Below are 15,521 nucleotides of genomic sequence, written 5' to 3' on the forward strand. Positions count from 1 at the left end.
TTCACCATGATCTTATGAACTTATACCTCATTTCTCAGGATTGTGAGGGAAGTGCTTTGTAAACTATCAAGCATTATACAGACATGAACAATGCTTAAAAAGAAGAAAATCATTTTAAGCCATCATTAGAAATAACTGAAGAATGGTACTGGACTTTGAAATCAGAATACCTGATTTATTTATATTTAAACTTTATTACTTGATTAAAGTTCAAATTCCTGGTTCTGCAAAAGTTATCAGTTAAATGGCATGAATCAAGTTAATCTTTCAGAACCTAAGTATCCTCACCTGGAAAATGAAGGGTTGAAATACTCAAGGGTTCCCTTTTAGTTATGAAATTATAATTCTGTAGGTGCAGTATTATTCCAAAACACAGATTTTCTCATAAGGACCAACACATGAATGGTTAACTAGGTTACAAAAACATATTCTAATTTTACAAACCAAATAAACTACAAAAACTTTATTATCTTCTGCAAAGAGGGAATCATATTGTTATGAAAGAAAAGGATTGGAAACAGACACTTTTACAATCAGAACCATAAATGACATTTAATGAGGAAGGATAAATCATATAAAAGCCATAAATGAAGGGAAAAAAAAAAGTGACAAGGAAGGTTTCTAATTTTATTTTAGAACATCTGTCAGGGGTTTACTTGGACTATGAATTCCCATTCATGATCCAAGACAAGCAGAGAGCTTTTAGGGGCCTATTCATGCTTTGCAGGATATCTAAGGTATCTAGTCCTCGACTAGTTTGCCTAGCTTGCCTTATTAAGAGCATCAATTCACACAGGTTGTCTCTCTCTCTCAGGATACATCCCCCTCCCCCCAAAGAGGAGAAAAATTAAGTTCTACTTATTTTAATCCCAACTCTTCTTGTATATTCATTCCATTATGTTTTAGATGACCATAATATTCTTGTGAAACAATTTATGCAATCAAGAAGATAAACATGTAAGTAAAAAAATGTAGTATCTCCTGGGGAGAGAAAGCTAGGAGGGATATCAAGCCTGAGGAAAAAAAAGAGTTCTATGTATAGTTGGGGCATGATCCATCCCTTGGCTCGAGTAACCAAGAAAACAAAATAGAAAAAAAAAAAAATCTGAAAACAAACTGCAATTCTGGATGATGAAACATTTGTGACCGACACCCCCAGGTGTTTTTCTGTGCCGCTCTCTACTGGTAGCACATAAAACAGAAACATGAACACACTTCTAGACAAGCAGCAATGTGGTGACCCAGGCTGCCTCCTTTGAAAAGCCTGATAAGCACTTTTGTTATATATGTACACCTAGCAGAAGGCTACCCACTTAATAAAAGGTTTTTTAAATGTAAGCACATACTGTACAGAGTGTCCTTAAAATCATAGTGTGGCTGAAAGTTTTTAATAATAACTTTATAAAAGTCTTAATGCTAAAACTACACTATGATTTTTGGGACACCCTGTGTACTATACTTCACTGTTCAATTTAGAATATGAATGAGGTACACTGTGCATCCTCTAAACACTAAGACTTTTATAGAAACAAATAAAATTGGGAGGCTCCAAGTATAATTTGCTTGTACACCCAAATATAAAACAAGGAAGAATGACGAGAAATGATAAGTATACATCATACATTTATTACTGAACAACCCTCTCAACTCCAAAATAGGGCACAGGGATTAAAAATAAAAATTCATTGCACTACTTAGTAAAGCATTACTAGTAACTTTCATAAAAAATGTACAAATTTTGTTAAAAATTTTATCAAGCCTTCAAATGATTTGGTTACAGGTATTTATAATACATTTAAAACTACATTAAATGATACAATAGAGTACAATGAGAAAAAGACTCAACAAATATGATTTCCAACAAAAAACTCATAAGCTTTCATAATCATTAGCAAATTTGAAACAAATAGCAAAATGAGGTAACTGAATGTACCAAAAGAAGAAAAAAAAACCGTTCTCATGGCGGCCCAGAGATATCTCGATCAAAAACGTTTTCCTAAAATGAAACTGAGTTGGCAGATCCCATCCAAAGTTATTTACAAGAGGCCTAAATTTTAAGAGCTTTATCAAATCACAGTTAAGAGATTGTATAAAACCTAAATATACTTATACATTTCCCCCATTTTGCTTGAAAAACTTGCAGTAAGAAAATGAGATTTTGATATCTGGAGGCCTTGACATCTCTTTTTCAAAAATAATCAAATCAAGCTGACAATTCATGCAACAACACAGCAGAGCTAAGATGGCAAAGCCAATCACTTTCATTTTTGGAAGGAAATAGGGAAAAGGTGAAAAAACAAATATGGTATTAGATTCTGGTACTGTGAATTACCACTGTAGGGTGTGGAGTCAAATACATAAGTGTGCGTTAATTCAAAGGCAGTAACAGCTGAACATGAAACCCTTTCCTTCCCCTTTTGTCAGCCACAATAGGGGAGGTTCAATGTAGCTAGTCCAAGCTGGTTCAAAACACATGCATGTGTGCTTTAAATACACACTAACCACATGAAATAAATCTGCATACATTTCCAGGAGTCCCATGCAAGTAATTATTTTTTTAAATTTCAGATTAGTTACCAGAGTGCAACAATTAAATTCAGTATTTTACCAAATTAGTCCTTCCTGCCCCCTAAACTGTCAACTGCTTCACAGAACTTGACTGGAAAAGGGACATTATGACAAGAATTCTAACGTTCAAGGGGGAAAAAATGTACTTTTATCTAAATATTAGTACAATGTGCCTTGTTAATTATGTATTTCTATCTAAATTAGAAAAAGTGCTTTATTTGCATGCTTCAATAAAGTGAATACTGAGTGTAGTCGTGTTATTGTTAGATCTGTACAGATAAAAAGTATTTTTGCAGCTATATAAAAGAGTCTATGTATAAGATGTGTGGCATATGCAATTTTAAACATGATTTCCTTATTTTAAAAAAATAAAGGTTAACTATACATGATTTAATTGGTTTGTGGTTGGTTGTGTCAATAATTCCACTCTACCACATTTTGGGGGAAGGGTCTATAACAGTTTAAAAAATAGTATGCTGTATATTTTTTTAATCATTGTTTTATTTCATTAGTGCTCTTAGGATCTGACAAATATGGGCAGATCAAAAAGTTTTATAATTCTATCTTCTTGTTTTAACTAGGTAGAAATCAACAGTGTTTGAAAAAATGGGTAAAATTGTGCTTGTTTTACGTTACTCAACTTCATGTTGCGATTAGTCTGTAGAGCCTTCAAAAGAGGGCAAAGCAGCATGGTGGTAGCAATAACACTGTCTGAAAAAAAAAAAAAAATTGACGCTAAAGCTGAATGGCATCCAAAGTTATGACACAAGAAACTTAAAGCTGGGACAAGATTGCTAAGTAAGTGTGCTGCTCAGGTACTGCAACCAAAGTGACAATGTTCACCCACAGTAAAAAGCAGAGGGACTCAAGAAATGTAACTTTTTTCAAAACAGTGTAAAGCAATCTGAGATATAGTAAGTGAATCAGATTATTCAAAACTGCAACGATAATATTATTCAGGTCAATTGAAGAGAGGTTAACTCCTTTTTCACAGCATTATTTGTTCTAATCCAAGAACAGAATCCTCTTTTATACTGCTAACATCCTGGACACTGATTGTATTACACTTTACTCATTCATGCAAGGAAAAAAAATACGCCTCTAATCCCAGATTTGAAAATGAAAAAGCAGGGGGGGTCTCATCATGGAGTTTATCCATGCAGAACAAATTAAAAGGAGTACAACGGGGGAATGTTATTCTCCAAAAGAACTAGCTAGACTAGGTTCTGAATCAAAATTTTAGTTAAAATACTTTATAAAAAGAGAAATGTCATTTCTTCACAATTTTGCTTTAATTTAATTTTGCTTCAGCTATATATAACTAGGAATATGTGCTAGGAATCCAAGTTTAAACTGGTCAACACAAATTTAGATTCTGGTGAAAGACAATGTCTAATTTCAGGAGTTGAGACTGCATGGGACTGGGGAAATCCTTAGTAACAAATTAATGAAACATCTTCACAAGAATAAAAATCTAACCATTTAAAAAAAATCACAGGTACTTTATTTAACAAGCTAACTGGAAATGTTAAGGAGACAGGAACATAATCAACATTCAAATAACTGATTGAATATGTTAATATTGCTAACTGATTATGTGTGATATTGCACCCTTCTAACAGGAAACATTTTAAAATTCACTCCCACAAGAGAATCTAAAAATTAGGTCCTGGTACACTTTTTTCTATATGTGGCCAGAGTTGAGACCACCAAAAAAAAAGGGAAAGGAAAGTATAATAGCCACCTGAAGAATAAAATGGTCTTTGTATCATTAATTATGTTGGGAGGGAATTGGGGGAAGAGAATATTAAATGCTTATAATTAATGCACCCTTAGCATTCAGTGTGCACAGCAAATGAGGAAAGAAACCAGTGTACAGTACTAGTACTGCTTAAATAACACACAAGATTATACAATGCAGCATAATTAACACTACACACATTCTCAGTACATGCTGGTATATAGGATCTCACACATACATTATGCTACCATACCCTCACACAAATACTTCCACACCTGCACACATACATGGATATATTACCATCAGACTCATACATTTCATTCATTTCCACTCACAGTTTCTGAAGGCTCTATATAAGGTAGATTGCTATATTGTTTGGAGCTACCACTCTTTATAAAAGCACATGCTAAGATCACGTCCACAGTAATCTTGCAGCAACACTCAGAATGATCACACAAAAACCAGGGAATGTTAGTGCACACACAAAATTAAGCTAAAGAAAAAGTCTTTGGAGTTCCAATCACACTGTTAGTATAACAATCCCATAATTGTGACCACTAATTGTATGTAAGCTTTATAATTAATTAAATCACACAGTGCAAAGAAAGGTCCATTGACCTTTTTGGTAAGGGGAAGGCTGGAAGCCACACAGGTAAATTCAATGGAGAGTCCATATATACATGTGATGAGGAACACCCAAACTAAATTTGTGCTCTTAGATTGGTCATTCTGAATCACGATGCACTTCTGATGCGTCAGCTCGACAAATTGGGCAGGTACGATTTGCCTGTAAGATGAAGGCAAAAATAAGATTTGATTGAGTTGTGATTTAGAAAACATTTATTCAAAGAAAAGCTTTCTTTCCATTATAACATTCATGGTTAAAATAAAGATAGTTAAAAAGATATTTTGATGTTGTAAATTAATAAACAAAATAAAGTCATTCAGCTTGGGAGAATCAGTATAGTGAAAAAAAAATTCTTGAAACTAAAAAAATTGTTTGAAATTCTGATAAATACTAGCTGACAGCAGATAGGTCACTACGTGCCTCAGTTTCCTCATACATATACTTAAGAAAAATAATACTAACGTGTAAATTTGTAAATCAAAATATTAAAGTGAATTATTATTAGGTTGGGGAACATTTCTCATTTAGCTTCACTTTGCCTATAGATGTTGTTAAGTATAATCTTTAAGTGGTAAGGAATAAAATCAATCTTTCAAAAAACATTAGATAAATAAGGCAGTATTTGGCTTTTGATTAAAATGTCTTTGAGATTGACAATTACTCAAATTGACTGAAGAAGCAAGGAATGATGGGAAAGACCACCTGATTTGTCAATAATGTCTAAGTTCTGCATATGACATATTTGCAAAATGTTTTGTGTATATTATCTCAATAGGTTCTGTGTTTGAATCCTGATTTTGCTACTATTTATTAGCCATATATGACTCTTGACAAATTACTTCACCCTTCTGGTATTGTTTCCTCAATTATAAAAAAGATTACTTTAGATGATTTCTAAGGAATCTTCCTGCTCTAAACATATAATTCTACATTTTTTTCACCATTAAATTTCTAAAGCAAAATAATCCTTTCAAATTTGATCAACTCTCTCAGATTTTCATGGGCAAAATAACTAACTATTCAAGTAAAACAAAACACACGCTGAAATTTAAAATAAGAAGAAAAATGACAAATTGCTTCTTAATGTAAAAATGTATGTCAATAAAGATATCACAAGGACAGAATGAATAGATTTTTCTTCTACTTACTGCCTTTATTCTCTTTAAGTGGCCGCAACTGTTATACAATTGAAATTAAAAAAAAAAAATTATTTACTGAATAGAATCTTAAATAGAATAGTCTCCATTTCATTTTTTTTTTTTAAAGTCACAAACTCTAGCCTAAATGAAATTGTATTTTCTATCTTCATGGCGGGGGTGGTGGTGGTGTGTGTGTGTGTGTGTGTGTGTGTGTGTGTGTGTGTGTGTGTGTGTGTGTGTGTGTGTGTGTGTGTGTGTGTGTGTGTGTGTGTGTGTATCTTTCATCTTTGGTTTAAACAAAGTTAAGAATTAAATCCAAAGTAGATATATCCCTGAGGCAACTTTTTTGTGAAATATGGCAGTGACATCAAGTGGCAATTTGAAAATTTTGTGTGGAACAATTTCTTTTTGGGCAAAACAATAGATTATATAATCTGTAAACTATTAGTTTCAACTTTCATTTCTGCATGAGTGAAGTTATGGAGGCAGAGAGGAGTATTTTCACATATTTTAATCTAATACATCTGGTATCATTCACAGGTAATAACACTTGAAGATGGTGATCTTGTTTGGATCCACGAACTATACTAATTTATTCAGTAAGCATTTATTAAATGTTAGTAAGTGTATAATGAGTATATCATACTGCTTGACTTCTCAATGGGTAGGTGAGGGACTAGAGAAAGAGAAAGAATTTACAATTCAAAATTTAAAAAAAATTTTCCCCTGGGGAAAAAAATAAATGTCCTGGAAGAAGGGGTAAGGATTGATGTAAAACAAAAATGAACACAGATGAACTTTAAGGAACTTCCAATCTAGTAAGGAAGACAATTTTAGTAGCATGTAATTTGCAAGGACATGATTTTCATTTATCAGGTGACCTGAGATTTACTGAAGAGATTATTTGAGGTAAATATCTTTGAAAAGAAAGGACCAGTCCCTAAAATGCCTATTACTAAATATGTTGACAAATCAAATAAGCTTAAATTTATTAGACACTTACCAGGTGTCAGGCAATATGTCAAGCCTTAGGAATACAAAGAAAAAGAAATCAAAACAGTCCACCTGTCTAGGTTCCATGGAGGGAGGGGAGCAAATAAGTCCACAAAATAATCCTCAGGGCCAAATCCATTTGGAATGCAACAAACTTTATTTTTAATGTAAAACCATTCTTAGCTTATTGGACATTGTTGGGCTATATGAATACAGATAGAGGAGGTCTGAATTTTGCTATTGCTACTACATAATACATACACGCACACATATATACATATTCATATACACACACACACACACACACACACACATATAAATATAAAACTTTCACTTTGCCATTGTTAAAAACAGAAGCTTTTTAACTTTTCTTCAATAATGACAAAGCTTAAAGTGTTACTTAATTTTGACCTTCCATCCATATATTTAATACTTTTTTAAAACTTCAACTCAGTAGCACTAGAAGCAATGTGAATAGAGTTTGTCTTTGGTTGAATATCAAATGAGAACTTTTGTAAACTATTAAATGCCTGGTACATAGGTTCTATATAAGTGCTTATTCCTTTTCTCTTTTACAAAGAAAAAATCCATTAGTCTTTCTAACTTTGACAGGAGTAATAGTTCATAAAGTTTATTCATATTTGGAAAACAATATTAGAAATCACTTCAAACCTCCAAACTTATTAAGTCAAATAGATATGACTAGACAAAAATAGGCACTTAAAAAATGCTTGACTTTCATTTTCAGTCAAGCTTATATACGACAAAATTATGACATATAAAAAGGAAAAAAAAATTCTCAGTATATTATTTATTAGCTCAATAGCAATTTCCTCCAAGGAGGAAATTATTTCGATATTTCAACAGATTTATGGGAAGATAGAATATATCAGAATACCTCCTAAACCATGTGTTTGTGTGCATGTGCACACTCACATGTGCTTTTTAAAAAATCTGTGATATAGATTTTAATACATTTAATATGTATTGGATAGGGAGTGGGGAAGGAGGAGAAAATTTGGAACAGAAGGTTTTGCCAGGGTCACTGTTAAAAAATTAGCCATGCATATGTTTTGTAAATAAAAAACCTTTAATTAAAAAAAAAAAATCTATGTTATAATGTGGAATCTAAATTACAATGTACACATGGATACATTCATATGTCATCAAGAAATCAATAATCAGATCAATGATTGACAGACTTGTGAATAAACAGGGATTTTACAACCCCTGAACTCTATTTTTTTGCTTCAATACTTTTGTATATTTAACTTAAACTATAGTGTATAGTGTATAAACTGTAGTGTATAGTGGTACCAAAATGGAAAGGCATTTGAACATTTCTCTAGTTCATTTCCTTCTAGGCAGAAATATAAAACCATTTTAGGTAGTTCTGTTTTATATGGAATCACAATATTATCATTTGCTACATTTAAATTTATCAATGATAAAATTATTGTGAACAGAGTACAAGTCAAAAGTCTAGATTATTTTATAGATTTATGTCTGATAATAGTAAGATGAAAGAGAAGGATAGAAGGATGAGAAAGGAAGAACAATAAAATATGAGAAAGAATGTTTTTAAATCCTTATGTATAATAAATGAAAGTCCTTTGAGGGCCACAGACAGCATGTTAGCAGAAAAAGAAATAGACTGGGAATTAGAAGACATGAATTCTAAGTCTGGTGCCATTATTTTAATAATAAATACCTTTGAGCAAAGAAGCAAAGAAAAAAAGAAAAAAAAATTTCTACCCCCAAGGAGCTTACACTGAACTGAGGGCCACTTTTGAATACAAAATCATATCCATGATAATTTGAGGAGGATAAGAATGCAAACAAGGGAATCAAAAAAAGCTACCTGTAGAGACAACATATTACGTGACCCTGGAATTCTAACAGACAGAGATAAGGAAGCAGGATTTCACAGGCATATAGCAAAGTCTCAGAAGTGGGAGAGATACAGTACTAACTTTAGGTAAGAGGTAGTAGGCCAGTCTCTTTAGTTCTCTATAATGGAGATAACTGTACTTATTTTGTTTTCTTTATAGGATTTTGTAAAGATTCTGGATTAAAGATTGTAAAAGCAGTCTGAAATCTGTACAATGCAATTCAAATGCAAAGAATTATTAGATCCAAGGAGTCTTTTCTAATACTCAAGAAGATAATTAAAAGCAATTTACTTTATTTGGCTTAAAAAAAAAAAATGCTTGTTGAATTGGAATTGATTTCCCCATTCTTCCAAGCCCTAGATTACTTCCTGAATATAGAATTCTATTAGAAATTGGTGATGAAGATGAACAAAGTTGGATAAATAATAGGTAAAGAGCTGCCTGGACCTTAGTCCTGTTTTCTATACATAAGAATAAGTGGTCCTCAACAAGTCACTAACTCCTCTACAACTGTCTAAAACTTAGTGGAAAACAAACAAACAAAAAACAAATCTGCAGAGCTACACTGGTACAGTGGGTCAACTCACTGTCAATTCCTTTATGTTAATGAAATCACAGTGACTGGGATTTAAAAAAATTAGCTCACATTTGTATAGCACTTTAAGGTTTACAAAATGCTTCTCACACAATAAGGTAGGGAATACATCTCCAAGATACCCAGTATAAAATAGGGAGATAGTAAGACTGCAGCTATTTGTCCTTAGTGAATTCAAGTCATGAGATGCAGAAAAACCATGTTCTAAAGTATGATATTAAGATTCTTTAAAAGACAGTGGAGAATGGGAAATAAAAGAAGGGTAAGATCATTACAATTTTCAAAAAAAGGACAACAGTGGATGTGCAAACTAGAGCCAGTAAGCATGATTTCAATTCCTGGAAAAATTCTAGAATGTATTACTAAAGAGATTTTAGAAAGCTTCTAGAAAAACTAAAATGGAGCAAAATAGAGAGAATATTGTTTCATCAAAAAACAGGTCACAACAATCTAACCTCTTTTTTTTTTTTTTTTTTTTTTTTTTTAAACAGGGTTTAGGTTTAACAAAATAAAACACTTCTTTAGAAGTTCTTTTCCACCAAGGTATCTCCCATTCATATATAATTCAAAATTGCTTGTAAGCTATTAACAACAGAAACAATCCCATTTCAATAATCCTGTGATCATAATTATCAGGTGAGGTATAAAACAGAGATAAAAATGCTTACTAAAAATATCTACCACTATGAAGAAATGGAAAGTAGATCCAGCTCTGAGTCAAATTTGAATGGAAATCTTCTAGGGATGGTGAATTCTTTCAAATAGATGACTTATTTGCAGATAACAATTCAGTGACTGCATCAAAACTCAAAACATTTCAAAGGATCTTAGGAAAGATCCAAAATCACTCAAAGGAGTTTGATCTATTTCCATTCACCAAGAAAATCAAGTACATGAAGGTCTGTTGCATATTTCCATATGCATTTGGGTGGATGTTCTATAAAGTATGTCTAAGCATATCTAATAGCTGAACAAGAATAAAAGATCTTATCTGGGAACTACAAAAGATGTGCTGATGATATGGCAAGAATAAGGGATTAAAAAGGCAAAAGTCAGAGTGCTCCAGTGGTACCCTTACAATGTTGGCAGAAAGTTAGAAATGCCCACAGCACAATTAGTGGACCTTTTATGGCAAATTTTTGGGAGGACATAGACAAATGATAAAGGATGGACAGGCACGAATGGGTCATAATTTGAATTGTAAAGGGAATTCCTGAGTCAAAGAAATCAGATCACTTGAGTAGTACATTAGTAATCAGAAAATGCTACATATTTGTAGGATTTCAAGAAAATATTTGACAAAGTTTAATGTGCTTTTTCTAGATAAAAATGAATATATCAACTGAATATGGTATAACTAGATAGCTTTAAAAATGGTTGAAACTAGTAAAAATTTTAATGGTTAAATGTCTAGTCATTGTGAGGTCTTCAAGGGTGATGCTCTAGGGATTTATGCTTGTTAACAATGACTGGAACAAAGGCATAAATGATATGCTCATTACAGCTGCACATGATCATCTGGGATAGCCAATCAGATGGATGACAGATTTTAAAAGTATCTTAAGAAGTTAGAAGGCTAAGAGTTAAGAGGCTTAGAGTTTAGCAATCTGTACCTTATATTTCATTTTGAAAATGAAATATAATAAGGATAAATAAAAGCATTATACTTAGGTTAAAAAAAAGAACCCAACAATTTCACAAGTGTAAGATGGAGAAGAGGTAGGTAGCTAGTCAGATAAACTGTAGTTTGGATGATTTAAGTATACTGCAAATTCAAAATAACACAGTGAGAAATGACATTCCAAAAATCTAATCAGATGCTATGTTGTGTTGAGAGGTAAACAGGATTAAGGAAGTTATTGTTGCATATTGACCAGACTCATATGAACTGTTAGTACAGTTATGGAACAGCCTTACATCTATATCATATGAAAATCAGTTTAAGAAATCTGGGGATATTGAGCCAGAAGACAGGCCTCGGGATGGGAAATGATATCCATTTTCTAGTATGTAAAGGGTTGATACATATTCTGGCTGGCCCTGGCTTCCCTGATGCAATTTCCTGTTCATCTAGAGGCCAAGTACTGGTCACACAGAATCTGTCTCTTAAGACTTCATGGATGCCAAAGATCATGGGAGCTACCCAACACTTGATGACTTATAGACTAGATGAATTTCCAGAGGAGAAAAAAGGGAAGGTTATATCTACAGAAACTATGAACTCTCCCTTTTATTAAATGTGTAGTGACTTATGGATGACATCAAGCCTGAACTAAGAAGGTGCTAGTCAAATGTACAACTACAACAGATCCATGGACAAAGGGATAGAAAGAGCAAAGAATAAGATTTAGGCATTATGTAAGGAAAATATACCTAACAATTTAACTAGCCATCAAAAAGTAGAATAAGTTGCTTTTAGAGATACTAAGTTCACTATCAATGAAATTCTTTAAGTAGAAGCTGGGTGACCCAATTGTCAGATGTCATAGAGGAAATTCTTGTGCATATATAGGTTGGTATAAATCAGAGGTTGGCAAATTATGACCTGCACCTGTTTTTATAAAATATAAAAAACATTCTTAATTATGGGAGGTACAAAAAAGGCTACTAGTTAGTTATGGCCCTTAGGCCTAGTTTGCTGACCCCTAAACTAGATGGCTTCTGAGACTCCTTTCAAGTCAGATTCTAGCACAGTAATTTAAGAAAAACTTTTTCTGTTACTCTCAATTGAACTTAAATTACTCTTAACTTGTTTATATTTTAGGAATGAGTTTTGTAATATTTTGGAACGTTCCTTACATGCGTCTTTTCAAAGCATGTACCTTGCAATTCAACCATGTGATATTATCCACATAAAATAAACCTCAACATGAGAGCTTTGGGGAACTTGTTACATTTATAGTAAACAGAAAACAAAAGCATATGTCAAAATTTATCCTATAGAAACTTCTACTTTACCTTAAGCCATTTGTCAACACACTTGGCATGGAACTCGTGGTTACAGGGTAAGACTCTAAGTAGCTGCCTTGACTCAAAATCACACATGCATACTACACACCTAAAGAGAAAATAAAACAATGGAATAATGCTGTCCAAGAAAATGTATATTGGGGGGAAGGTGGGATTTGTTGTTTTGGAGACATTTTTAAAATTGCCATAAACTATATCAGAATCTTGTTACATGCCCCTAAGTTACAAGTTCAAATAATTAATTATTAATATAAAATTATCCTGAAAACATGGTAAAACTAAAGCAAACTTTTAAGAAGTCTTATAAATTTTATACTTAGCTTAGAGGTTTTTTTAAGTTCAACAATTATAATAACGATATATTTTGGGCAAACATCAAATAATTTCTACTTTAAAATCCCAAAGGTGCTTCTTCAGAAGATGACTGCAGTAAAGAATTATCACTCTTTTATACCATTCAGAGTTAACTTAAAAGTTATAGAATATGAAATTAATGAAAAAGAGCATTTGGTTTCTAATGATCAAGATAGAATCCAAATTCAGAAAATAAAAACATATTTAACCAACAGTTAAACACTTACAAAGTCTGTTCTGACTGGTGGTTGTTTGGATTAAACCTGTAAGATGGAAGCTGTTCAATATCTGCTTTTGTTAATCCACGTGGCTTGGCCTCTCCCAGTCGTTCTGCCAGATTTAGTAATGCCTGTGAATGCAGGAGAGATTTAATTCATCTGAAAATTCTACTTATGATTTTGGTATTAGCTACTTTTATGCCTTCTCTATAAAACATATTTGATCACCAGGACAATGTAATGGTAATTGGATGTGAGAAAGAAGAACCTGGGGAAAGAATCTGCTAGATACTCGATTTGAATCACATGGCCCCCTAAAGTACAGTCAAAATTTATTTCACATCTACCACTATTCATCTGTGTAATTAATTTGATTGCCTTTTTTTAAAAGAAGAAACTGAGGTTAAGTGACTTGCCCAAGATCACACAACTAAGTATCAGGGGCCTGTCGAACACATCCTCCTGATTCCAGGGCTGGGGGCTGGGGCCTACTTATCTACTCAAATGGTTCTGAAGCAGGGTTCCAATGCACAATGTCTTAGGTAGACAGCCAAAAAAGGGGAAAAGGTGGTTCTGTAGATTATCATTAAAAAAATTATGGGATGGATAGAAGAGGTTTTAGGGATTAGGAATACTGAGGAATGACCATGGAGTAAACAGGAAAAAGCATTATCAATAATGGGGTTTTTTTTAATTTCAAAACTGAATTCTCTTCCTTTCCCTTTCTCATTTGCATAACTCACTGTGCACTGCCACTGCTGATTCTAGGACAGGGCAAATGAAGATATGAACAAGAACATACCTACTCAAAGATGGTTCCATTTTCCAAATCTTAACTATAGTCCTTGGTGAGCACTTAAAAATTAACCACTAAAAATGGCTTTAACATGAATGATAATCAATAAAATGATTATAAATCTCTTTCCTTGCAATAGGGAAATATATCAAGGGAAAAAAACCCTAACATTTTATATTTGCTTCCTAGATAGTCCTTTTAAGAGATGCAGGGATACTGAAAAAATACTCAAAACGATGAAACTTGGAAATTCTTGATTTTTGTGGCTCACTGGAGCTCAATCAAGTTCTCAGAGAATTAAGAGCAGCTGAAAGAACAGGTCGAACCTACCTACACCCACTTCAAATTACAGAAGCCTAAAGAATCTGTCTCTCTTTACCCTTCATACCAGTAAAGGAGAGCAGGTGCTATTCCTAATCTTATTAAAAAAAAAAAAAAAGAGCATAAAAATAATGTTTTTAAATTGCTAATTATTAAAGAACTTAAATATCTAGGGATTTAGAAATCCAAATAGAGACATCAATGGATGGGTCAGAAGAACAAAAGGTAAAAGTGAAATTGGATAACAAAGGAATCTTAATAGCAGAATTGACGGGGAAAAAAACTAACAAGAACACAACCACCAGGAAAAATGCAAAACACCATCCAAGATTTAGTCATACCTATGGAAGCTACAAATAACAATGAAATTTTTAGAAAAATCAATAGATAACAAAAATAAAATTGAAGCAAAAAAACTCAGAAAAGCAATAGAACTTACAGAACAATTAATTTAATGTACACGTTAAAGCAAAATAACAGATTTGGAAGAAACAGTAATAAGTACAAACATTAATTAGAAAGCCAGAGGATTAAAAAAAAAAAAAAAGCTATATATTAAACCTAACATATTAGAAATATTTTTCAGGGCACTCTAATCAGGCAACATGCTACAAATAAGTAGCAAAAATGCATATGGTACAAGTAAGGAGAATCATAACTTGAATCTTCAAAGCAAATAATCTTAGGGGAAAAAACATCCCTCATATTAATTTTCTTTTCTTTTTCTTTTTTTTTAACTAAAGTAATATCAATTGGCAAAAACAGAGTATAACACTCAATAGTCTCTGAATGACCAGGAAGTTACAGTACTATAACTTTTCTGATGACCTGAACAACCTCAGGTTAGCTAGAAATAGGTGAAATAGCTGCTGAATTATTTAATTAGGCAGCATTTTAAAACGTGCTTACTATAGACATAACTGGCTATTTCCAAAGAATGTGCTGTATGCAGTTATGTAACAACTTAAATTTCTGAAAAGCAAGATAGTAAATATATTTGAAATTACATGTATCACAATGTGTTTTTACATTTTGGATTGTACTAAATTCTAAAATTATCCTATGTAAAGCAAAATCCAGAGTTTGTATTGAAGAGACCATATGATTTAGGAGATAAGAGTGCTGATGTAACTACTTAATAGCTGTGTAACCCTAGATATAAATGCCTTGGCCTCTCTGAGCCTCAGCTTCTTTATTTGTAAAATGGGAATAACAGATTCAACCTTTACAGTTTGAGGATCAGATGAAAATAATTAAGTGCTTTGAAAACCTTAAAAGCACTATATAAGTGTTATCTGTTATTGTA

General features: G+C 32.6%; 1 protein-coding gene across 1 annotated transcript in view; it reads right to left on the bottom strand.

Moving 5' to 3' along the window:
- Nucleotides 1-1,606: 1,606 nt before the first annotated feature.
- The window catches only part of RNF38 (ring finger protein 38), a 194,563-nt gene continuing 180,648 nt past the window's right edge, over nt 1,607-15,521 (bottom strand). Inside the window, 3 exon segments of the mRNA XM_074281754.1 lie at nt 1,607-5,096; nt 12,515-12,614; nt 13,108-13,229. Coding sequence (XP_074137855.1) covers nt 5,034-5,096; nt 12,515-12,614; nt 13,108-13,229 — 285 coding nt within the window. The 3' untranslated portion in view covers nt 1,607-5,033.

The sequence above is a fragment of the Sminthopsis crassicaudata genome, chromosome 1 (genome assembly GCF_048593235.1).
Source record: "Sminthopsis crassicaudata isolate SCR6 chromosome 1, ASM4859323v1, whole genome shotgun sequence".
Classification (NCBI taxonomy): Eukaryota; Metazoa; Chordata; class Mammalia; order Dasyuromorphia; family Dasyuridae; genus Sminthopsis; species Sminthopsis crassicaudata.